Genomic DNA, 26,461 nt, shown 5'->3' on the forward strand with positions numbered 1-26,461 from the left:
ATGGCTAATAATGAGGTAACTGACTGTTTTGTATCTTCCTGCATGCAAAGCTTTTTACAACGGACGGTAGAGGGAACTTGTTTGGTTTATGAAGGTTCACTCCAGCCTGGCAGAGAAGGCACAGGGGAGAGCTCAGTTCACATCCTTGCAATCCAGGGAGCAGCGAGAGGAATTCTGGAGCTCAGCTAGCTCTCTGGCATCTGGGCCCTCAGCCCCTGGTACAGCACCACTCACATTCATGGTGGTCTCTACTCCCATGTTCCCTTGAGCTAATCATCTGCAGAACAACATTCACAGATACCCCATCTCCTAGGTGATTCTAAATCCAGTCAGGTTCTCAAGGTTAACCACCACATTCCTCATGAGATTCAGTGAGAGACACACGGTATCGCCTTTGTTGAGCCCTTTCCAAAGACTCTAACCACAAGGAATCCATCAGAAAAATTCAAGTATGGCATGCAAGGCAATGACAAACAAACGTACATGTTGAGACTTTGATCAATCCTGGGATGCTCAGATTTTGGACAATTGGAGAAATATAAAGTGGACTCTATGCAAATAGCATTTTACATCCACATACAACTGCGTGTGTGAGAATTGCTTTGTGGTTTTCTGGAGTGGTCTTGTTTTTGTGAGACGCTAGGGAAAGTACTTAAGTTCTTTGAGAAATCTGTCTTTATTTTCTGCCATTGAATAATAAATGTGTTCTGTGTTACAATTTCACATAAATATTGTACTGTATACTTTGCCTTTTTCTTTTTGCAAAGACCGTTGTTAAATTTTAAAGCATTTAAAGGAGGAATAAATGCACATCAGGGTAAAAGAGCAGATTTTGAGAGTAAGCATTCTATACCATGAGATGTGTGCACAAACCGATGTTAATCTATGTCCTGGTAGCTGTTTGTTGATATCTAAAATTCTTTCCTTTGAGTGGGTCTTCGGAAAGTTAAGCAATACTGTTATTGAAAACTATACCAGAGTCTTTGTTAATAAACATTTTTAAAAATGCAGTTTTCCCTGATGGAAGGAATTTTGTTCAAAAGGTGCAAAGTTGAGCAGGCTTCATTATCCACACAGGAGTAAAATACAAGAATTCAGAAAGCCCGGTAGCCCGAATACAATGAGAGATGCTCCTTGTTCTTGACCCTTGACCTCCACGTCCTGTTCTCACATAATTTTCTGGAGAGATCTATATCTCAGCTTGTGGAGATGACTGATCTTGACTTCAGGATGCCATTCAGCGTGATCCTGACTTCAGGATGTCCCAGAATAAACCTGACAAACTCAAGGCCATTGTAAAAGTGCCATCAGACAGGGGAGGAGACCTGACCACATTTAAAAAAAAACAAAAAAACCAACAGATTGTGAGAGTAGTTTTGTGCCTGTAATTTAATTTTAAGCAGGACTTAAATATGACAAATTTCACTACAGATTTAAGTAGAATTTGTTAAAACGGTCAAAATGCTTTCTTTTTCTCTCCTTCATTTGGAAGTTGAAAAACCATTTAATGGATGGGAATTATCTGCGACATTAGCATAAAAATACAAGCACGTTTGGGGACTGTATGCCTTACTGGGGTTCTATTTTTGTAGGCGCTGAATTAAGGAAAGCAACAGAGAGTTCCCCCCTCTTATTTCTGGAAGCTCCAGGAGTAGAAAGGAGCCTGAGGGCTGTGTGTCTGTATGTCTGTGTGTCTGTGTGGCTATTGGGGCTGTTTGGGGCTGGTGGAGCTGTGGGGCTGGTGGGGCTGGAGGGACAGTGGGGCGGTGGGGGAGTGGGGCAGTGGGGCTGAGGTTGGTTTGTATAAGGAGCCTAGCTCTGTTGTCTGAGTTGTGAGGTTCTGGAAGGCTTTCATTTTGTCTTTCACACTGTTGTTTTTTCGAAATTTCCACAATGGCTGTTAACTTGACAGTTAGCTGTGTTTCTCTTTCACCTTTAATATGGTACACTGTAGAGACCAAACTTATTTTCTTTCTTTCTTTCTTTCTTTCTTTCTTTCTTTCTTTCTCTCTCTCTCTCTCTCTCTCTCTCTCTCTCTCTCTCTCTCTCTCTCTCTTTCTTTGTAATTTGGAAGATCTAAGAGAAAACTGGATTTCTGAGAGAGAACCTTGCTATGTAGCCTAGGTTGACCTCAAACTCCTTATTCCTCCTGTCTCTGCTCCTAGGCATGTGCTTAATGTTGGGGGATGGAAACAAAACTTCGGAAGTCTGGAATTTACTGATAACTGCTATCCAATAGCTGAAAAGAGGGAAACTAATTTCATTTTGCTCACTTCTCGATGTAATCTAACTTTCAGAACTAGAACAATCATGCCTGTTGCAAGAAAAGCTTATATCTGGCCTGTTGTCCTGATGTGTGTTCACAAAGGTCTAATGAAAGCAATATCCTGAACACAGCCCTATGTTTCCGGCCATTTAAAAAAAATTTTCCGGGCTCTCTCTCTCTCTTGCTTTGCTTACCGTCCTTCTGTGAGTGTCCTTTACGTTGGTAAACCATATGCTGTGTGGGAGAGTCTCCATAAAGTGAACACCTCTGTTCGCTTTAGACAAGTGCATTTAGCTCACAGGCGGCCGCCGGCCATCTTGTCAGCTGCCTAGCAGCACCCATTGACAGAACTACTCCAACGCGATGCCCCGTACAGATCATGGTTGGTTCATGTGCTCCAGTTCCCCCTGCTCATGTATTTGCATAAGAGATGTTGGGTTGTTGCTCGTGGAGTTTAAAGAGAAACCGTAAGAGAAAACCAAACTGGAAAAATTTATTAGTGGGTTACAGGGAACCAGTAACCCATGTACCTAACCACGGAGTTATTGTGTGTCTTGGCCTTCCAGCTCTTTCAAGGCAGGTTCTTACTGCCTTTAGCCACTGTGTATGACAGGCCTGCTGGCCTTCAAGGTTCTAGGGATTCTCTTGTCTCTGCCTACATCTTATGTAGGAGCCCCGTGCATCCAGCTTTTTTGTGCACTCCAGGGATTAGAATTGAGTTGCTTGGTAAACACTTTACCTACTGCACCAGGTTGCCATGCCTTCAAGGTAAGTTTTAAATGGAAACGTATCTTGCTAATTTGATAGGGGAACAATGTTGTAAGGTATGTGGGACCAAGTAACCAGACATGCGTAAGAATGATAGGGTTGAATGAGCTCAAACCTCAGAATTGTGAACAGTAGGAATAGAGCTATTCCCTACCTGCCTCTACCTGATCTGGAACATTTGACCATAACTTCCCACTGAGGACCATGGGCACTGGGTGAGGTAGCTTAAACACTTGGGAGTTTTCCATGTTCCCAGACTCCACTGCTTCTCCTTCCAGTCTGGGGAAGGAGAACATGGACTCTGAACCACCCATTTTGGACTTTATTCTGTCTCCCCTGAGCAGTGTGCCAGCAGCACCCAGCTGCCACCAATAGAGAGGCAGGACATGGTAGGACACAATGCTATACATTTCTGTTTCAGTGTGCACCAGTGGAGTACAATACTGCATTTGTTCATTTCGGATGGACATTTGTTTCTTTCTGTTTTAGTTTAGAAACACTAATCTTCTACTTGTCCATCCAATTCCAGTTTAAAATGTCTGCCTGTTTATCACGTGGATTACCTCCTATGTGTTCAGCAAACGTCACACTGCAGTAATGGAAGAGATTCAGTAAAACAAAGATGCCAGGGTTGAAAATAAAAATAAAGCTTGAGAAAGGACCTGTAGACGGACACCAAATATGACAATCATAGACCAGTGTGACTTCAACTAATAGGCTGGGATCTTGTGGAGTCTAAGTTGCCTCACTTCTTGAAGGTAGTTTTGTCCCTGTTGTTAGAAGTCTAAACCATTATGTGAGCAAAAGAAAAAATGTTTTAAAAAATAGTAGCTCTTCTGACAACCAGCCTCTCGAAAGTCACATACTTTGTGTGAGCCCTGCTTCTTCGCTTAGGAGGGCAAAGTTAACCCTGAAGGCAAGCAGCCTGTCCAGTGTGCTCGACCATGTCATGAAGGGGCTAGCTACAGCTGCTGTTTTACATTGTTTCTTTGTGTGGATATTTGACCCTCTCAACTCTTCCCTCCCAGGAAAGCATGAAACTGCTTTGGGCAAAATGACTTTCTTTTCTTTTCTAATTTTTATTAGTTCTTTGAGAATTTTCTGCAATGTATTTTGGTTATACTCCCCCCCCCCCACATGCTCCTCCCAGATCCTTCCCCTATTTCCAGCCCCACTTGGGTTCATGTACTTTTTTTTAAAAAATTCACCCAGTATAGTCTGTGTTACGTTTACATTCTTGGATATATGATCACCATCAGTGGAGAATAGTCAATCCACCAAGGTTACTTCCTTAAAGAAAACGGACTCTCTCTTCTTCCTGTGACCTTCCCCACTCTTGACTTCAGCCCGTGCATGTCTCGTTCATGCGCTCTCATTGCCATGAGTTCATATGTGCAACTTCCCAGCTGCATCCAGAAAACAGTTTTCTTGTAGCATCCACCACCTCTTGCTCTAAGGGTCTTTGTGCCTCCTCTTTTGTGATTGCCCCCATTTAAAGCTGAGCACTCTCAAGTTTCTTATTCTTTGTACCTTGACCAACGGTGCATCTTGGTGTTAATTTCCATCTACTATGGAGAGAAGGTTTGATGGATGCACTAAAATGGGATTACAGCATATGAGGAAACAACTTTTCTAATGATTTGATTTATTGTGCCATAAAGGTGGCCTTTACCAGGAATGATGTTCTGTGCTCAGGACTCTAACCAGTCACAACGGGTGCTCCTTAACTTGAGTGTCCTGGAAGTCTGTGCTTCTGTCAGTACTGAAACATATACAGCCATCCAATTTGCACTCAGTGAGCACCTACTATGTGCCAGGAATCATATCAGATAACTTAGATATGTCACTGAACCAAATAGGCATATCCCTCCACATCCACTACCTCCTTAGTAAATGCATAACACTTAGGTCTCATATCTTTCAACATGTATTTGAATCACTATAAGGGGAAGACATCTGTGCTGCATTATTAAATCTCACAAGAGAAATTGAAGACATCCATGAAAGAAAAGGTGACTGTTGTAGGAACCATACCCAGTCAAGCCAGGGTAGCCATTGAATTAGAGTGGGTCATACAGTTGGAGTAGTCAGGGTTCCCTAAAGCCTCGTATTGTCAAGTCAGAACATTTGTACATGCTCAGAATTTGTTGGGATTCCAATCCATTGACTTGTTTAGGTTCTGGTGGATTCAGGACTCTCACACTAATGTAATTTCCCTGTAGTCTTTCTCTCTGAAGGTATGGGGATTCCTTAATTCCAACTCAATAAAGATGTGCTATTGTTTGTAGAATGGAAGAATGTTGACATTGAAAGACTTTGATCAGAAAGGATGCAAATAGTCCAAGGTGTAGAAATCAGTAAGCACACTCCTGATTGGGAGGCATGGAGTCTGAACTCCCGCATTCTGTTTTATCCTAGAAAGCCAACTATGTAAGGACTGCCCTCTAGCAGTTTTGTTAAACGTCTTGCAAAGCCCTGACGGTGTCTCAGACTGTCACAAGCTGCAGACTGGTACATACTTACCCCACTTTTGGAAGAGTTTTACAATAGTATGAAAGGAAAAGAGTGCAGAAGCCTTGGAATTCTTGTGTCTATTTCTGTGCTGGGATTTTGTCTGTCTTCGGCCTATGTATGTTTTGTGCACATTTATATCATTCTGCATTAGGTAGAATATGACACACTCAGCTACAGTTGAGTGCTTCCCATACATGTTCAGACCCACGAGGGCTACATTTGACAGCCGATAGGGTGCTAGAGAGCACCCAACAGAGAATGCTAAGTCCTGCAGGGAAAGTTCTTTAAGGAAGTAAGGTATCTTCCAAGACTTGAAACAACAGAGAGTTAGTTTTCCGAAGCAGGGACCAGTTTCTTCTTGTAAGGGGAGCAAAATTACCTTACTTTAGGGATCAGAATGAGTTTAAGTAGGACCCATGTTCCAGAGGAGAGGGGGACTCTGAAGAGCCCTTCAGAGACCAGGGACACACTTACAGATCAAATAACACTGTGAAAGGGTTTTGTGTTTTCTTCTAGTCTGAGACCAAGTCATTGGTTGGGGCACATGGAAAACAGCGTTGATAAAGGTAGACTACCTAGACTGTTCCTTTGTTGCTGGTGTCATGGGGGCCATTGGTGCTGTCCAGGATGAAGGGTACACTGAGAATGCTTCTTCTTCCTTCTAGCAGGCATAGCTAGCAGCCTCGCCATTATCCATGTATTACGTGGTGCTAAAAGATGCTTTCTGGACCCTGAGGTTTCGAGTTCACTATTCTACGATCCTCTTCCCCACCTCCCACCTTATTTGAATACCCCCAGAGAACTTTAATTCCCCCTGAAACTGTGAGCTATGACTCCCAAGGGGCACATGTTTCTTATCAAAAGTGTGAATCACAGTTCTTCCTTGGTAGCATTCATTACTGTAAGAATGAAAGGCAACGTGATTGCAGAGTGTCTACTTGGCACCTTCCACACATGGGTGTTAAACAAAGGTTGTAACTCCTTCCACTGGGAATTGAGACACTCCTGTAAGTTTCAACTATCACAATACAATCAACTATTATAAAGCTCCCCACTGATTAAATCCATTCATTAATGATTTTTTGTGAAAAATAAACATGTATTAAATAAAACAACATAAAGAATTTCATTTATGTCTCACCTAACTTCACAAATATTAATCTAGATCGATCTTACCTACATTTCTTCCTATTTCATATATGAAATATATGTTCTTTGCAATCTTCATTTTGAAACTTTTCCAAGTTTTATGCTATTATACCTGCAAATATCTCTCCATATATCTTTAAAAGTAAAGATTTTTAATACACACTATGCATGAGCTAGAATGTGTTGGGCTAGAATTGATTACTTGTGTTCTTTTGAGTCTACCATGTAGGAACTCAAACATCATAGGAATAAGTAAAAGAGAGCTGAGCCCTGTCACACACAGGCAATAATCACATCTTTAAAAATTAAGAATACATTAATCCCTAAGTATTCAAATGACAAATGTCTTATAAATGCCATTATATATTTATAGATTGTTTGATATATTTCTAAAGAATAATAGACAATTTGGCAGCAGCTAAATATCTAGATTGCTACAAATTCTGATTCTTCTGTATTGAATATTCTTATGATGCAGTGAAAATACTTACAGCAGAGTAGAGTTATGTGGTCAGTTGCCAGGGACCAACCTTGGCTTGGAGAGGGGGTCCCAAGGAAGGTATGTTTAGGAGCGGCAGAAGTGACTAAAAGTCAGTGACAGGTACAAGCAGACAGCTCTGTCTTCTGCTCCAGAGAGTGCTCTAGATAGTTCATTTAGATAGCTCAGCTCTTGTAGACCAAAGCCCAGTCTTTTATTTACATATCAATTCAATCATTACCGCAGGTTCCCTTTTGATTAACCCACAAATCAGCATTTTATGACCTGAGTCCTTTGATTCTTAAAAGAAAGCACTTACTTTTTTTTTTTTTTTAAACATAGCAAATGAATTTAGAGATCTGCCTGCCTGTGTAAGCACAAACAGTAAGCTAGTTGGGTGGGATCCTGTCCTGAGATCACCACTACCTCACTACCTCCTGGTATTCCTTTTGAACCATGAGCCTTTTTTTTTTTTTAACTACTTTTTTCTTTTTTACTGACTCATTAGTGCAGCTGCCCCTATTCTTTTGGGTCTGAGAAGCAATTCATATTGTACTCTTATATTTTGCATAGTTGAGAAATCCTGTTTACATATTCTTGAACTCATGTTTTCAGATTTTTTTTCCTACAGCCTTAAGAGCTATCCTGAAGGTCCCAGCATTCACCACCTTGCTAACAAACACCAGACACATTCTTGTTTTCTTGATTTGTGTTGTTTCTAACTATCATGGAGTCGTTAACCATGGCAGGGAGAACCTTACCTTATAACCTTGCAGGGAGAATATTTCCTGAAGGAGGAACATGAAGTGAAATACATATACTATGATAGCAACTCTCAACACTTGTGGAGGCACATGCCCTTCTGGCTTTGTTCCAGGGATGGGAATTGTGTCACAGTATTCCTTCCACATGCACGCAAGACTGGGCATCCAGTCTTTGGATGGAGTTACTAAGTTGCTTCCTTTGTTAATTCAATATATCTATATATGTATGTGTGTGTTGTGTGTGTATGGGTGCATATGTGGTATATGCAAACATAAAACAAGGTGTCCAAATGTGCATTCCCATGCACACATATGGAAGCCAGAAGAGTCTCAGATTGTTGTTCTATCAATTTACACCTTATTCCTTTGAAACAGGATTCCTCATTGAACCAGAAGCTAGGCTGGCAATCAGCAAGCTCCCACGATCCTCATATCTTTGGCTCTGGTAGCACTGGAGTTACAGGCACATGTATGCTCACAGCTTCTTTTTATGTGGGTGGTGAAGGTTCAAAGTCAGGTCTTTGTGCTTCTGCAGCCAGTGTTGTTATGTACTGAACCATCTCCCCAGCCCGAGATTTTTTTTTTTCTAATTTTAACTATGCCACTAAAACTAATGGTTATGGTCCATTTGCTCAAACTATCTAAATATCAGTTTTCTGAATTTAAAGAAGAACGTGTGGAGCTTGACTTATTTGGCTTTTATTTTTGAGTATGTTATGTAAAAATTGGGATAGGACAAGGCTAAGTAAAATAGATCTGAACCCTGTTAAACATGAGCCACATGAGTTACGATCTCTTTCTTAACTGACATTCACCTTGGATTCTGAATCTGTGGAATATAGTCATCAGTTAAACCTGGAGAGATTTCTGTGTGAGCACATAGTGGTGAGTTACAGGGAAAGCTGAAGAAAATAGGAGCATATGGCAACACTGATGACTGCATAGTAATCCCCCATAGTAATCCCCAAACTGTAGTAAATATAGCTTGCCTAGCAACTGTTGGTGAGGATGAAGCTAGAAGAACAGGCAGTGACTGGAGCTCCATTATTTGCTGAGGTGCTTGTTAGCTACATATGGCATATGAAATATACCTACCCCATATTGAGATATGTTACATGCAAAGAATATTCTTGATTCCTAAGCTGTAGTATGAATAGACAACATGGTAACTGTCAATGCCTAGTACATGCTGAAATCATATCATGACTATGTTGGGTTAAGTAAGTAAGCAAATATTATGAAACTTAAGTTCACACTACTCTTGAGACAAGCTTTCCTATACAGTTCAGGCTGTCATGAAAGTTGCCACATAGCTCAGGTGGGCTTCAAATTCCTGATCTTTCTGCTTTGACCTTCTGAGTATTGTGAGTACAAACATAAAACAGTATGTGCAACTGTCACTTTTTATTGTTTTTTTTTATTTTGTGAATGGCCTTGAAACAACTTAAATTACATATGTGACCTTGCATTATTTCTTCTAGATAGTACTGGAATATATCAACAATTACCATTCCTGTCACTTCTCTTCTCGATCCAGTCAAACAAGTCTGGAATTGGGTGAAGTAACCACACCCTTACTCTACAGAACTTTTCAGGTCCCTTAGTAGCTTCTATTTCTTTTGTAGCTCATACATCTGCCCTTGGTCCAGCTCTTTGCTGGGCCTAGTTATTATAAAACCACTTAAATGCTTTCCCTGTCTAATGGTTCCTTACTTCTATACTGCTCCTCCAAGCTTTTAATCTCTCCACAGTCTTCAAAGACTCTCAGATTTCTCCAATGAGGCATAAATCACAATTGATCTCAACGTGTGTGTGTGTGTGTGTGTGTGTGTGTGTGTGTGTGTGTGTGTGTGTGTGTGTGTGTGTGTTGGGGTAGGGGGTGCATGCATACATCAAGGTAAACCTCAGATGAATGATTGACATCGTTTTATGAAACAGTCTTCTACTGGGACCTAGCTAGAGCTTGCTGATTAGATCAGTTTTGCTGAACACTTGTCCAACATCTCCCCATGTGACACTGAAGACTAGATTTTTATGTGGTTGTTGGGAAATGAGTTCTGATCCTCAAGTTTGCATGATAAGCACATTTCCTCAGACCCTGATGTCAACTCTAGATTCTATCTACTCTTCAGTTTGTCCGTAAAGGGTTTTTTCTTAGCACAGCAACTCCTCATCCCTGGTCCAGGTAATCACAAAGAGCACAATGGTTATAATTTAGAGAGCATGGTTGGGATCTGGGTTCTACAATGTACCACCAAACTTTAGAAAAGTTACTACGCCTCTTTAAGCCTCACTCTTTCCCAAAGAAAGTATAATACAACTTCTTACTGGGAAATTTTGCAAGGCTTGAATGAGGTAAAGCACACATGGTACCCAATCCAAAGTGAAACCATGATAAATGTTATTGTTAAGTATTTTCTGCAGAAATATCCCCTGCCTCAACACACACACACACACACACACACACACACACACACACACACACACACACACAGGTCTACCCTCAGTTTCTTGCACAGATGTCTGCACTACTGTGAACACTCCTCAGTCACAGCTCTTCCATCTGCGTTGAGGTTCTCTGTTTCCTTACAATTCCCTTTCATTACTGGCTTTCTAAACACGAAGTGCAGACCTGCAGTCTCTGGGAATTCACTGGAAGTGTGAATTCCTGGGGCTAAGTTCAGAGCCACTGATTCTGTAATTGTAGCCCCCAGATCTGCATTTTACAGTTCTTCAAGGTAAGGTCCATGCTTGTTCATTTGAGAACAATTACTGGGCCTAGGGATATATCCAATTTTTCTCATACTGCTACCCAAACTGAGTGACTATTTGTCAAATGTATAAGGTGTTTGAATGAAGCCTAAAGACAGCATGGGGCCATAGACAGACTTCAAGTAGGAGAATGTCACAGTCTGATTATCTTTTAGGTTAGTTCTTAGACGATGTGAACAGTAGAACTTATATGAAGTTACTGGAGGCAAATGAATCTGCTAGTAATATTTACTATTTGAATTCACAATTTAGGTAGAAAATAGTAATTATTTCTAAAAAAGAATACCTTGTTTTAAAAGCTTACATATTCACAGAAAATGTATTCTTTTGATATTATGATTGTATATAATGTTTTATAAGTTTGTTAGGAAAGTAGGTATTTTTGTATACAAAATTTATGGATAAATATATTTTTCACACAGTATGATTTAAATTCTAAAAATCAGTTCTAAAACATATGGATTTAACGTTTGTCGGTTTTCTGTGTAGGATAATCTGATGAATTATGAAAGCAAATTTTCATAGCAAGTGGGTTACATTACAAGATTAAAATATATTTAAACTTCATTGTTAATATAGAAATAAGTTTTGTGCTGTTTGAAAATTTATTAGTATAAAGTACATACATTAGTCATTACATTTTGTATTACAATGAAATAAAGCAATCACTTAGAAATATTTCAAATAGATAATAAAATGAAAAGAAACAAGTTGATATAAATATATAGTATAATAATTACAGCAAATCCAAATTCACATGACTCAAGAGAATTATGGGCTGAGGAAGCCCCAAGATTGCTCCATGTCATATATCCCTGTCCCATCCACAGATGAGCATCTCAAAAGTTGGGAGCGAAGTAAGCCAGTCTCCATGAGGACACAGTCAAATGCCTCACGTTATCTTTGTCACAATACCATCTCTAGGAAACCAGAGCTTTAAGCTGTTTTTGCATTGAGTTCTCCATGTGGGTGACCCTGATAGTTATCCACTCCTATGGCAGCTTCCTCAATGATAAAAATTAAGGAGATGCTGCCATGAAAAGTTTATAATATTGTGACTTAACCCCTCGAAATAGGCTCTAAACTACCCAACAAAATAAAATCTGGGATTTTACCTTTGCAATCTACTGTATAGAAGGATGAAACTAGATTCCTGTCTCGTGTCTTGTACACCAATCAACTAGAAATGCCTTAATGTAAGACTTGTAACTAGAGAAAAGACTCGAAACCAGAGAGAAAAAGAAGAAACCATTCAAGATACAGGGTCAGCCATATTCTGTAGCTGCATAAAGAGTAGAAAGAATTAGCAGAGCAATCAGATCACACACAGGAGACGCAAGAATAAAGATACCAACTGCAGAATAGGACTACATCTTTGCCACTTATTTGGCTGATGGAATTAATATCCACAATATATAAAGAACTCAAAAAATGAAAACTCATAGGAGCAAAAATATCTAATTAATAAGTAAACAAATATGAAAGCTTTCCCAGAGAAGTACAAAAGACTAATAAACATTCCTAAGCAACCCAAAACTGTGTTCAGATTCATTTCGCCAAGATCAGAATGGCAATCACCAAAAGGAAAATAAAAACAATCCAGGGAAGTAAGAACGCCGAATACTGGCAACCCTGTGGAAGAAATGACTGTTTCTCCCCAGGCAGGAATGTAAATTAGCACAGCTGCTGTAGAAATCACTTTAGAGAGTCTTCAAAAGTGTAAACTAGAAATGATGCATGTAGTTATGCCTTCCTTATACACAAAGGATCCAAATTCAGCACTCAGGGTGGATAGCTGGGTGCACATTGGTTGTGGCACCGCTCATGTTAACTAAGTTATGGGATCAGCTTATTGACCATTAATGCATGAATGCATGAGTGGTTAGAGAAAACGTGGTACACAAATACAACGAATGAAGAATTCGTTGCAGGAAAATTGAGTTCGGATGAACTGAAGTAAATTCAGAAAAAAAATTCCTTGTATCATCTCATATATAATCTAAGATGGGTAGAGAAAGAAAAAAAGCAAGAGAGGAGAAATAATGAAAGAGGTGGAGGAATACCATTAGTGAAGAAGAAAGGGGTCATAGGGAGAGGGATAATTGTGAGAAATGACATGAATACGATCAAAGTTGGTTCTATGTGAATGTGATGTCAGCATTTTATACAATTGACATGTACAAACATGTTCAGGGAGCTGGGGAGCTAGCTTAACTGATCAAGTATGTGTAGTCGATGCATTAGAGCCTGAGTTCAGATCCCACCCTAAGTAAAAAGCCAAGCATGGGTGTGTGCACTTGTAACCCCAGCAGAAGGACAGAGCCTGGTTGGTCCCCAGAGCTAAGCTAGCTAACTAGTGGATTCAGTGACTGTCCCTTTCTAATAAAATAAGTTGGAGAGAGATGGAATGTTGTTTTTTAACAAAATCTCACTTGTTTGATTTTTACCAATGAAGACTAGGGAGGCAGATGCGGAATGAAAGCCCATTAGCTCAGAAAGGCAAAGAAAGAGTCCAGCTGGTCTACCTCCTTAGTGAATGTCCCACCAGCAAGGCCCCTCTCACATAGCTTCAAACAGCCTCCTTCACACTCAATGCTCCTCCCTTCTACTTCCTGTGTGTTTCTCTATCTGTCCTCCTGACTCCCTCTTACTCTGTTTTTTTCTTAATAATCCTAAATTCACTTCCTGTCAACTGATTGCTTGCTCTGACTCTTGACCCATGGCTGACTTTATTTAATCCTGTTTACAACATTCAAACAGAAAGCTCTTAGACTGAAGGTGTCTGCTAAGGCTGAGCCATACCTCAACTAAAAACAGCTTTTTCTCGTAAATAACATGACCTCTGGGTCCACAGGATGTTCATCTATCCTGTAACAGATGGAAGAAGACGCCTCACAATGATTTCTGGCCTCCATGTGCACATGCGCATGCCAACATGTTCATGCATGTACAACACATGCACACATACACTTGTATAAGATGTGTCCATCATGTATCCACGTCAGTGTATGTCTTTTACAGAGGGAACAATGAAAGAAAATGAAGTGCTGAGGAAAGAGACTGAGAGTGGAGAACCAGGAGGCATCAGGGATAAGATCCGAGGATAAGGATGGGGATGACGTGGGAGGCAGAAGAAGAGGTCTGGTGGGCAGAGACTAGACGAGGCTGAGAAGGATACAGAGAGTTAGGGTGGGGCAGGCCTCTAAAGGTCCTAGAACTTTACAGTCTGGGTCTCCTACGACCTCTTACTAAAGGTTGCTCGTTCAATTTCAGATAGTTGAAAGAGGTGAATCTTCGATACATCTGTGAAGTCAGTCTATTATGAAATTCGGTGTGGTGTGCTACACAAACTGTAGTCCCTTGCCTCTATACTCAGCTACATTAGATTAGATCTATCATCCAGGGAAAATTGATTCCTAAAGTATGGTGTGTGGCAAGTGTGTGTGTGTGTGTGTGTGTGTGTGTGTGTGTAACAAATTCAAAAGCAGAGAGAATAAATTGAAAGTTTCCCATGTGAGATGTTGACATTTGTTCTACATTCTTAAGAATGTACTTTTAAGAGACATATGACGAGTTCAGCAGGTTTTTTTGTTTCTTGAATAGGTGTTTCTTCAGAGGAAACACCCATTTATGTACTTTGTTCATTTTTCCATTCATTTGGGTCTCTTTTCTATTTGTAGGAATGTATATGGCAGATATCAAGCCTTTTCCTGTGATACACGTCTCAAATAGTTTCTTCCAATCTCTTCCTTGGCATTTAATCCTTTAATCCATTTTGAAATTTATTATGGTGTTTGGTACAAGACTTGAATGTAATGGGATTTCTTTTTTCCTAGCTGGAAGCCAGACAGTTCTACATCATTTATTGAATAATCCATTGGTCTCCATTAATCTGTATTGCTTTTTGGTGAGACCCACATGTGGAAGGGTCTATTTCAAGATCACCTATTGTGTTTTAATCAATTGCCCTCAAAATTCTTGCAAATAGGCTGAGTAATTGCAATATTTTATGTATGGTGGGGGTGTTGTTTCAAAACGATTTTGTCTCATGATTTTAGTATGATATCTGTGACTTAGCATGCTTTCCTCAAGTTAGAATATAGTATAATGGTCTACACGATTACCAGCTTGGGAAAAATCTAGGATTACCTTGGAAACAATTTATTCATATGCCTGTGAGGGGGTTTATAGACTGTTTTAACTGAGATGGACAGACCCACTGGACATGCTTGCAGTGCTGATCCATGGGCTGAGATGTTCGGCTGGATTTAAAAGAATGAATGAGCTGGGAGCCTGTGTTCTTCCATATCTCTTTCTGACTACAGACAAACTATGACACACCAGCTTGCTTCACGCTTCTGTCACTGAGCTTTCCTCATCCCACATCCTTGTACCTCAAACTGTGCCTCCAGACCAACCTTCCTTAAGTTGTCATTCTGTCGAGTATTATTGTTACTGTAATAAGAAATGTGACCAACACAGTCAGCATGTAGGAATTTGGTTCCAGTGAACGAAGGGTGAGGGGTATGGATCCATGCAGTGCGTGGATCCTGGGTATAATGCTGTGAAGTGGCAGCCCATTATGTCTGCAACACTAGCACAAAGTGCTTTGAGTCCCTTTCATCCACAAGTCTCCAGGAAATACGTAGCTGACCAATGCTACACGTTATCTTTTCTTTTCTAAGCCAGTTACTGTGTGCAAAAGCTCAGATCGTTGGTTCTCTAGGCCTGATTCTCCACAGGTGGCGCTGCAGAGCCTTCTGCTGTGTGTCATCTTATTCTACAGTGTTTGCTACTTGTCCCTGAGCGTGGGCTGCCTGGCACTCGAGTAAGTGGCATATTGATTTCAAACACGAACATGGAATGAATGGAGTTTATACTTAATACTCGGCATAGATGGCTTCTAGCTTGTAGATTCTTTATGCATTTAATCTCAGACTTGGACTCTGTTGCCTAACTTTGGATCCCTTTCCCCTAGCTGGACAGCCTTGTCTAACCTTAGTGGGAGAGGATCACTTAATAATGATACAACTTGGTGTGCTAGCGTGGTTCCCCAGGGGAGGGGAGGCTCCCCTTCTCTGAGAAGTTGAAGGGAGAATGGGGGAAGTGCAGGGGGGTGTGGAACCGGGAAGAGAGGAGGGAGGGGGTCATGATCCAGACATAAAGTAATAAAAAGAATTATTTATTAATAAATTAATAAAAGAAAAAATAAAATGCAAGAAAAAGAAGAAAGGAAATCTCATAGACATTAATTACTTCAATCCACCTTTATTCTATTAATAGTATTTATTATTCTGTATATGTTCTTATTTTAGATAATATTTGAAAGCCATTTAAATAAAAGAATATATTTAAAAATAAAATATTTTTTATTATTGGGTATTTTATGTATTTGCATTTCAAATGTTATCCCCTTTTCCAGTTTCCCCACCAGAACCCACCTATCCCATCTCCCCTTCCCCTGTTTCAATGAGGATACTCCCCTACCCACCCACTCACTCCTACCTCCCTACCCTGGCATTTCCCTACACTGGGGAAGCAAGCCTTCACAGGACCAAGGATATCTCCTCCCATTGAAGCCAGACAATGCCATCCTCTGCTACATATGTGGCTAGAGCCATGGGACCCTCCATGTGTACTCTTTGGATGGTAGTTTAGTCCCTGGGAGCTCTGGGGGGGGGTTAGTTGATATTGTTGTTCTTCCTGTGGGGTTGCAAACCCCTTCAGCTCCTTCAGTCCTTTCTCTAACTCCGCCATTAAAATGTTGTTTCTAAAGTAAATATCAACTAATAGTCTACCTTTAAAAATGATCAAAGTCACTGCCGTGAACAAAGGTAGACCCAGGCAGAATTATAATCTGTCCAGTCATGCTCTCAAGGCTGGTGTTGGATCAGAGAGAGTTTGTGTCAGACAACAACTGAGAGATAGTTTACATTCATTTAAGTATTCTTTAAACAGTGATGGACATAGCTTTGGAGTGTAAGCCAGGGATGCAGTCTAGCCCAGGTTATTTATAACTAACTTCCTGATTCATTTCTTTTTTTTTCTCCATCTTTATTAAATTGGGTATTTCTTATTTACATTTCAAATGTTATTCCCTTTCCCGGTTTCCAGGCCAACATCTCCCTAGCCCCTCCCCCTCCCCTTCTTTGTGGGTGTTCCCCTCCCCATCCTCCCTGATTCATTTCTTAAAGGATCTAGTGATTGGTTTTATTTGTGTGTGTGTGTGTGTGTGTGTGTGTGTGTGTGTGTGTGTGTGTGTGACAGAGAGAGAGAAAGAGAGAGAGAGAGAGAGAGAGAGAGAGAGAGAGAGAGATTTTATGCATCATGTATAAACAGGTGCCTGCAGAGTATTGAAGAGGGAAGCTGTCCTAGAACTGGAGCTACAGGCAATTGTGAGCCACCTGATGTGAGTCCTGGAACCCGAACAAACCTGGGTTTTCTACGAAAGCAGTGAGCATCCTTCCCTGCTGCTTCACTTCTCTAGTTCCAGTCTTGATTTCGTTTTAATGAGCCATACAAGTTCTCTTATTTCAATACCCACATTTGTCTAAAGGAAGTCATTATCCAAAACAGCGTTATCATGAAGAAAAAAATGGGATAATTCCTGTGCTTTAACATTACGTTTGTTTATGATGTATGTATGTGGGTGAATGTACCCCACATGCAAGCCAAGGCTTTCTCTTCCCAACCAGGATTGTTGGAATTCAAGGAATTCAACTCAGGTCTTTGGGGTTAGTGGCAATTAAGTTTGCCCACTGAGCCATTTCTCCAGCTCAATCCATGCGTTTTCCTGGTATAATTTGTCAATTTGAGGCACCTTTGCCACATAATTTTTTATCCTATTCTGGTTGAAATTTTTCTCTACAAACTTTTAAGTTGCTCACACAATTTCCTTGAAATAAATTATGTATATTTACAATTAACTTGTTATAAATTGAGTATTTATGCAATTTAACTTCATAATGAAAGCACAGAATTCCATTTCACTCTGCAAATTGATTCCAAAAATATATCATCTGACTTTTGCAATGGAAAGAATGCTATTTGACATGCTTGCTGACAAATCCACAGAGGAAAGTCCAATGCATACACATAATCTCAACTGCGGCCTGGCGCTAGAGATAGTAAAACACAATTCCTACTCTTCTGGCTCTCTGAGCACAGGGCTTTTGTTGTTGCCTTTAAACAAATACAATTCAAATTATGTGCAGACTTAATGTCCTATTTGGTTGACTATTGTTTCTTGTTTGTTTTTGAGACAGTCTGGATATACAGCTCATGCTATCCCCAAATATTTAGTCCTCCAACCTTAAATTTTTAAGAGCTGAGATTCTGGGTGAGAATATACCATTCCCAGCAGTTGTGAAGAATATGAAGTTAAAGTTATCGGCAACAGCTAACTGGTTGACCAGCTGCCCATGATTTTAATTCTCATTATGGTCCAGTCTAGATATATAACTTTAAGAATAGAAAAGGGCTGGAGAGATGGCTCAATGGTTAAGAGCTCTTCCAAAGGTCCTGAGTTCAAATCCCAACAACCACATGGTGGCTCACAACCATCTGTAATAGGATCTGATGCCTCTTCTGGTGTGTCTGAAGACAGCTACAGTGTACTCACAAGCATAAAATAAATAAATCTTTAAAAAAAAGAATAGAAAAGAATCTCACAGATTACTCTTTTTACTTTATGGTTAAGAACTGAAGCCCAGAGAAATTCGATAATTTGTCCAAGTTTCGGTCTTTGGGCTTTCAAAACCCCATTCTCTCCATCTTAAAAGTTTCCTTTACACATTGGGTAAAACTGCCAAGTTTACAGCTGAGACCTCAGAGATAATAAAGATTTCTAAGTGATCAAAGTGGATATAAATTTTATTATCATTATTATTATTACTATTATTTATAGGTGTGTATGAGTGTGTGTGCTTGCATGAGTTTTTATGTACCATGTTTGTGCAGGAATCTACTGAGGCCAGAGAGAGGTCGCTGGGATGGGAATTGCAGATGGCGCGAGCCACCACATAAATGCTGGGAACTGAACCTAGGTCCTCTACAAGAAAAATAAGCACTCTGAAGTACTGGGAAGTCTCTAGTCCTGATCAAGTAGACTTAATTGAGCAGAGAATGTGAAATGGACAACATCTTCATTAGTGACTCTGATGGTTTGCATGTGCTTGGCTCAGAGAGCGGCACTATTAGAAAGTGTGGCCTTGTTGGAGGAAATGTATCACTGTAGGTGTGGGCTTGGAAACCCTCCTCTTAGCTGCCTGAGGATGCTCTGTCTGTTCCTGGCTTCCTTCTGGTGAAGATGTAGAACTCAGCTCCTCCTGCACCAGGCCTGCCTGAATGCTACCATGTTCCCGCCTTGATGATGATGGACTGAACCTCTGAGCCTGTAAGCCAGCCTCAATTAAATGTTGTCCTTGTAAAATTTGCATTGGTCATGGTGTCTGTTCACAGCAATAAGACCCTAACTAAGACAGTGGCCATTCTGCTAGCCAGTGTTCAATGTAGGTAAATGAAATGATCTGTCCTCATATGTGAATCGTGAGCTGCCAAACTTTGATGTACAGTTCAGTATGATCTACCTCAGAGCAAACTTTTTGTCTGTCATCTTTCAGGGTGGGTGAGCTCAATATTCTGACACCATTTGTCTTCAAAACCTCCTTCATGGCTCAACACAACTTATCAAGGTAATTATTTTTTAATTTTTAATCCTTATCAATAAGTAGACAAGATGCAAACCAAAATAAAATAGCTTAAGTAGCTTAAGTTAAGTAGGAAAAATGAAAACATTTGACTTTTCTTTTGATCATTAAGGATGTTACATCTGACTTCACCAGGAAAAAAAAGCTTCAAAAATTTTAAAATGGAGCCACTGAGGTAGCCTAGTGGGTAAAGTTTCTGGAAAATAAGCCTGAAAACCTGAGTTGGAACCCTGGAACCCATGTGGTAAGAAAGAAAGACTAATTCCTTTCCTGTTCTCTGGCCTTCACATGCCAGCCATACAAAGAAATATCAGTGAATGGGAGATGAAAAAGAATGGCTTAATGGTAGGTAGGGAGTGGGAGTTCTCGCATTCTTGTGAGTTTTTATGTCATTTCATTTTTGTGAACACACATACACACAAACATATATGTAAGCGTTGTATTATTTTCATACGTGTCATTGTAATTTACTCTGGTTTATCCCCCACCCCACTGCTCGCCCCCTTTCCTTCCTCCCCATTGTTGGTGTGCTTCTCTCCTTAATCTATACCTTGCTTTCATGCTGCATGGATCTCATTGCAGTGAAATTATTTTAAGGAAAAGCAAGAGAGATGGCAACACACTGGCGTACAGTATTTGTGAGCTATGGAAAGAATGAAGAAGAGCTTGGACAGTGTTGTTTCATATTTTTTAGGAATAGACTCCATGGTGTCCGTGGAAAGAAGCCTAGAAAACATTGTAGCAAGACACGCTCTCCCAGCAGTGGTGGCCGCAAACCTTCATGTCTGTTTTCCCACATTTCTGCTTGGTTTTATTTTTCTTCTCCAAACATTGCAGACCTCATTCCAAGGGAAATGTTCTCTAGCACAGAACAACGGCTCGGGTTGGTAACAATTAATTGGATATTTCAAAGTAGGTAGAAAACAGATCTGGAATACTCCGAACACAAAGAAATAATATATATCTGAGATGGCAGATACACCAGTTAGCCTGAACTATCCATCACACATCACATACATGTATCGAAATGCCACACTGTATTCCATAAATAGATGTATTTATTATGCGTCAATTAAAGGTTTAAAAAATACACTCCATTGCAGGGGGAAAGATTAAGAAAGAAAATACCTGAAAAAGTTGTTTCTTTTAAATTTTGTATGCTAGCACAATAAATAACTTGCATCTCATAATTTTATGAGCATGGTGGGTTAGTAGGTGAACTCCTTTGTTCCAATCACGCACAAAGCACACTTGTTTGGAGGCATTCATGATTAGTTTGTTTCAATTTTTAGAAAATTCAAGTTTAAAATAATTTTTCATTGTAAAACAAACCACATTGTTTAAAACAGAAAAGCTTTAAACACTTAGTTTCAGGACAGGAGAGACCCTGTCTCAGAAAAACAATAACAACAACAACAATAATAATAACAATAACAAATAACCCACCTAGATACAGAAAGGAGAAAAAGAAATGTTACAAATTCACTCTCATTGCAGTTATTTCTAATATTCTGTAAATTTTTCTACCTTTAAAAATATATTGTCAATGCTTTAAACATTAAAATTCACTTGAAAAACCATGGGATGATCTTTTCTGGGGAAACTATGAAAATGTACAAAATTGCCTGAAGGTAGAAAAAACAAATTTCAAATATGATTCATATAGAAAAACTTGGTCAGCTAGATTTACTAAATTCTAATAAAAAGTCTCAAGATGCCTTCTTCTGATGGATAACCTTGTTTGGGGGACCATTATTGGATTCAATTTTGGGTAGTGAGGAATCTGTGAGAACAAGAGATAGTTATTGTACTAACAAGTAAGATGTCAGGCATGATATTAACTTTTTATCCATGCAATTTTCCATTGAACTGAGTTTGTTCTTACACTGAGACTCTTCAAAAATAATTTAAAACAAAATCTTAGTTACAGAAAAACAAAGTCAAGTATGGACCTCCTGGTGTTCGGAGTAGTAAAAATCAACTCTTCCTGTTTATTCTTGTCTTTAATGGGGCACCATCAGCTGATTAGAGGCCATTGTTTATGTAAAGTAGGGTCAGGGGCTGGAGAAATGGCTCAGCGGTTAAGAACACTGGCTGTTCTCCCAGAGGACCTGAGTTCAATTCCCAGAAGCCACATGGTGGCTCACAACCATCTGTAATGAGATCTGATACACTCTTCTGGTGTGTCTGAAGACATCAGCAGTGTACAAAAATACAGAAAATAAGTAAAGTAGGGTCAGTGAAGGTCCTGGGGCATCGAATGCATGTTCCTTTTTTATTTTTTGTCAGGATATGTGAATATTTGCTCGAAGATGTCAATAAATCCTTAACCTATTCAATCTTTAATTGAGGGGCCTTTGGGGATAAATGTGATAACTCTTTAGTTCTGTTGCTTTGAGAACCTAGACTTCTATGACTTGGGAGATGAGCTTTACTGTTAATCTTAAAGCTTTGACCTTGGATTTAGGGTCAAGTTTCTGGTATGTTTCAACAATTCTGTTACCCAGAAGATCAGACTTAGTAACTACATTGGAAAATGTGCATCCAGTTAGATTATTCTACTACTAACATCTTTCTGTTGTACTGTGCAGGTTGGTTTAGTTAAAGCAGTATTCTATTTCTAACCCTGCTCAATGTCCTTGAACACTTAACCTGTGAAGATGATACTGAAGTGCTGGTACCCTAACCTCAAGTTTTGTACACTAAATTGTGTTTTCTTTCTAATCATAAACAAAGCTTAAGGGTTCGTTATCAAAGTGTGTAAATACAGCTTGTGCAAGACTAAATTCACCTTCTCCAAAAAGCTTTACATTCATTAAAAAAAAATCTCCAAATGTTGCCAATAGATGTGTCTCTAGAATCTGGAGTGTGGTGCCACACACCTTTAATCCCTAGCACTTTGGAGGCAGAGCAGATGGATCTCTGTGAGTTTGAGGCCAGCACAGACTACATAGCAAGTTCTAGGACAGCCAGAGCTTCATAGTCAGACCTGATCTTCAAAACAAAACAAAGCAAAACAAAACAAAAACCAAACAAACAAAACAAACAACCCAAGCAAAGGAAGGAGGATGGATGTGTGTTAGGTGACTTCAGCAGGATGCAGAATGGTGCTTCCTGCCTTGGTTTCAGTGTGCAGGACAGGCTGCCATGTTGTATAAGTTGACCTGATTTGCATGAGTCAAAGGGGTTTTCCTGCCACAGAAAGAGGTGTTGATGTGAATTCTCCATCCACTTTTCAGAAGATACTGCCTGGAACTCCCTAGATGTCTTTCATAGTTTCCTTTGCCAGTTAAGTTAATAAATTACCTCCACACGGCAGGAAACAGGATGATTATTTTACTTTCCACTCTGCAATATCACATTTGCCTGACTGCATCTATTGATTCCAGGATTATATGAATACAACAATCATTTGATGGGTTTTCAAGTGAAGGAAGAGGAAAATTTAGGGGGAGCTGGTATTATTTACAGAGGGACTGGGGTGGCATATTTGAAACTAGTATCATGTTTAAAAGCCATCAGAAAGGCAAAAAGCAAAAGGCAAAAGGCAAAATCTGCCCCCTCACAAGCCCAAGGCACCAAGAATTGTAGTCCTGGCCCGTAAATCGCTATGCTTTGCTATTCATTCAGGGAAACCCCTATGTGACAACCATTGCATCTAGAAGTGTTTCCAGCCACACCTGTCATTGATGGGGTTGATTTCATCCATGGTAATAATAAAACATTCTCAGATGACTGCTTGCACACACCAAACGATTCTGCAAGCACAACAGAACTTATTTCCAAGTTAAGCACTGTGTGTACCAAAAGAAAAGAAAATTATCATTCAATAAGCCCATTCATTATTTTTTTCTAAAGACTAAGAACTGATTCCTTTCATCAATTTCATTAGTGTTTAACACATTTAAAAATCAGATTTACAATTCCATAGCAGGTCTGCGTGCATGGATTGCGTTGTAGCTTTATTTTAATGCTAACTACAAGAAGTGTGAAACAAATAATATTTTGTTATTTTTTGAAAAAAAATTAAGGACAATGAAGATATAAATGTTAGAGGTTCTCATCTTGGATAAGAGCTTAGATAAGAGAACATTTACAAAGCTTTTATCAAAAATTCTTTGCACACATGTGCATGTGTTTAGAAGTGACCACTTGAGCTTGTTGGGTAACCTATGAGGGACTCTTTCTGTGAAAGATGGATTCTCCCTCTCCTAGGAGCCATTACTTGCCTATAACTCTCTGTCCATGGTGGCTTGTTAACTGGGATTGCTCTTGCGTAGGCCTTGTTTAGGCAATCATATGAGTAACAGTAAATGGATTCTTCACACTGTGTGTGTGTGTGTGTGTGTGTGAATTAAAAAAGAAGAGTTCATGAATTTCAGAGGAAGCCTGGGGGGAAAAAGTAGAAGTTGGGGGGATAAGAAGGAGTGGAAATGATGAAAACACAGTATGTGAATAGAAAATTCTCAATTTTTAAAAAATCAAATTTAAAATGTATTTGTTTTGCATACTAAGATTTCATGATATTGTGTTAATTGTATTTCAGGACCATTAAGTGTTCTAAACAACAAATAAAGATCATACTCTTTCTTCTGTTTGCAGTTCTTTTAGTCTCAGTGGAAGTCACCTACTTTGTTTCTGGGTTGCTTTTTGCTTTGATTGTAGAAGAATGGGTTGGGATTATGATATTTCCACGACTATACTTCATGTAATCATCACATCATCTGGTAAGCAAGGTAGGATAGTGAAGAGAAGAAATGTGTATTCCATGTAATGTACCCAAAACATCTGAAAGGGTTAAACTTGCAATGCGTTAAGGGAAAGGTTTTGACTGATTTTTTCAGGATAGGGCTATACTGACATGTAAATGTTCCTATTCTTTTCACACTGGCCATCAGCTTACATAGACTTTGCCTCCTTAAGAAATATTTTTCTTCCAAAATCTTCCTCTGAGACCAAAGGCAGAAGAACTAGAAAGACTAGTGTATTCACAAGTCAATGGTTATTATTAATAGTTTCTGTTCTAAGACCGCAAGATGGCTCAGCATGCAAACTCGTTGGCCACCAAATCTGAAGACCTGAGTTCAATTCCTGGAACCCACATAGTAGAAAGAAGAAAATTAACTCCCACGAGTCAGCTTTGGACCTCCACACGTATTGTGTGTTGTGTGTATGGGTGTATTTAAAATTGTGCATGTATACAAGTCCATATGTGCTTGAGTAAACACACACACACAGAGAGAGAGAGAGAGAGATAGAGAGAGACAGAGACAGAGACAGAGAGACAGAGACAGGCAGAGACAGAGACACACACACACACAGAGAATAAACATTAAAAACAATACCATTTCTAAAATGTCTTTGTTCCTACCAGTGATCTTGGAGGTCAAAATAAAATACACCAGCTATACCATTCTACCTTTTGCTAAGAGGGTAGCCATAAGTAAGCCATACCTCTCGTACAGATTTCCTTTTACTGCAAGTGGGAAGAACTGGTAAACGTCCAGTGAGATCCTGAGAGACTGTCAGAATAGCAGTTAGCACATGACAGATACTTGGTGCATGATAGTTACAAACACCCATCAGTCAGTCAGTTCAAAATCTACTCTTCTCTAATCCTTTCTCCTTTTCTCTCTTCCATTATTCTTGTGAAAAGCACATTAGGCAGTGTGGATCCTTTTCAAGCATGTTAGAGCTCAGTGTTAACTGCTGTTTATCACCAACTCAAACCAGTCTTGTATCTCTCACACTCTCCCATCTCAGATTCTCCATTTTACCTTATGGATCAGAGGGTTTTATTTATAAGAGGAAACATTTGGGGGGCATCATATGGTCTTATTCTTAAGTTTAATATGAGCTATAAACTCCAAACAATTGCTTTGGAATTGTCTAACCCATAACATGTAGAAACTGTTTAACCAATGCTTGGTGCGAGCAGCTCATCCAAACCTAGAAGTGTGGTGGTGCACGTCTCTAATTGAAGCTCTAAGGAAGCAAAAGTGGGTGATCATGAGTTCCGGGTCAGTCTGAGATATGTAGCAAGACTCTCGAAATAATGAAAACCCAAGAGAGATGAGTTCAGGGAAAAGTCATTGAGAATCCATGGGATGCAAGGCTCTGAGAGCTTAGGACAGTCTCAGAATTACTATCATGGCTTAACCCTCCAGATCATCTCTGTGACACCTCAGAACAACTCTAAGTATTTGACTTAATAGATAAATGACAAAATACAAAATAATGTTGAATTACCTTCTTAATGCTGTAACCCTTTAATACCGTAGCTTCTCATGTTGTGGTGAACCCCTAGCATCAAATTATTTCATTGCTACTTCATAACTGTAATTTTCCTACTGTAATAAATCATAATATAAATATCTATATTTTCTGATGATCTTAGGGGACCCTTTGAAAGGGTCATTTGGCCTTTGGTGGGGTCATGACCCACAGGTTAGAACTGCAGCTCTATAGCATAAAAAGTTAGGGCTACCTGGTATTACAAATGTGAATAATAGTGCTTTTTGTTGTATGAATATGGTTTGGCCAAACATAAATATTTCTTGGTAAGTTAGTAAAATTGCATGGTTTTATAAATGAACTTCGGCATCTTTTTTTTTCTATTGCAGTTACATTGGAGTTCCCCCTGATGCCACATTGGTGGGCTGCTTTAGACCCAGGAATGCCTTGAGTTTAGATCCTCTAATGCACAAAAACAATGTTTAGTACAATAAATGCTAGAAGTAGGCATCTGAGGCATACATTTTGTTACATTATTCTTTTTCTAAGATAATCGGGATGGAGATGTGTAGATAATAAAAACCGTATAGTTTTTTTAAAAGATAGAGTACATTGTCTCTTCTGGACAGTACATACTCCCGGAAGAGCCCCAGCAAAGTCTACACCAGAGAGGTTGCTTTTTTAGCATGTGCTTGTGTCTATTATAGATCAGTAAACACACACACACACACACACACACACACACACACGCACGCACATGCACATACACACACACAAACTCATACACTCACACACCTATACTCTGCTT

The 26,461-nt window shown here is 39.6% G+C and overlaps 1 protein-coding gene across 1 annotated transcript; it reads left to right on the plus strand.

The window, feature by feature from the left end:
* On the plus strand, positions 1–26,104 carry Tmem244 (transmembrane protein 244). The gene is given in 7 exon segments (XM_032895269.1): positions 1–15; positions 15,397–15,539; positions 19,333–19,374; positions 19,376–19,404; positions 24,022–24,090; positions 24,093–24,146; positions 26,043–26,104. Coding segments are annotated over 7 exon segments (414 nt in total).
* Positions 26,105–26,461: the final 357 nt, after the last annotated feature.

This window comes from Rattus rattus, chromosome 2 (genome assembly GCF_011064425.1).
Source record: "Rattus rattus isolate New Zealand chromosome 2, Rrattus_CSIRO_v1, whole genome shotgun sequence".
NCBI lineage: Eukaryota > Metazoa > Chordata > Mammalia > Rodentia > Muridae > Rattus > Rattus rattus.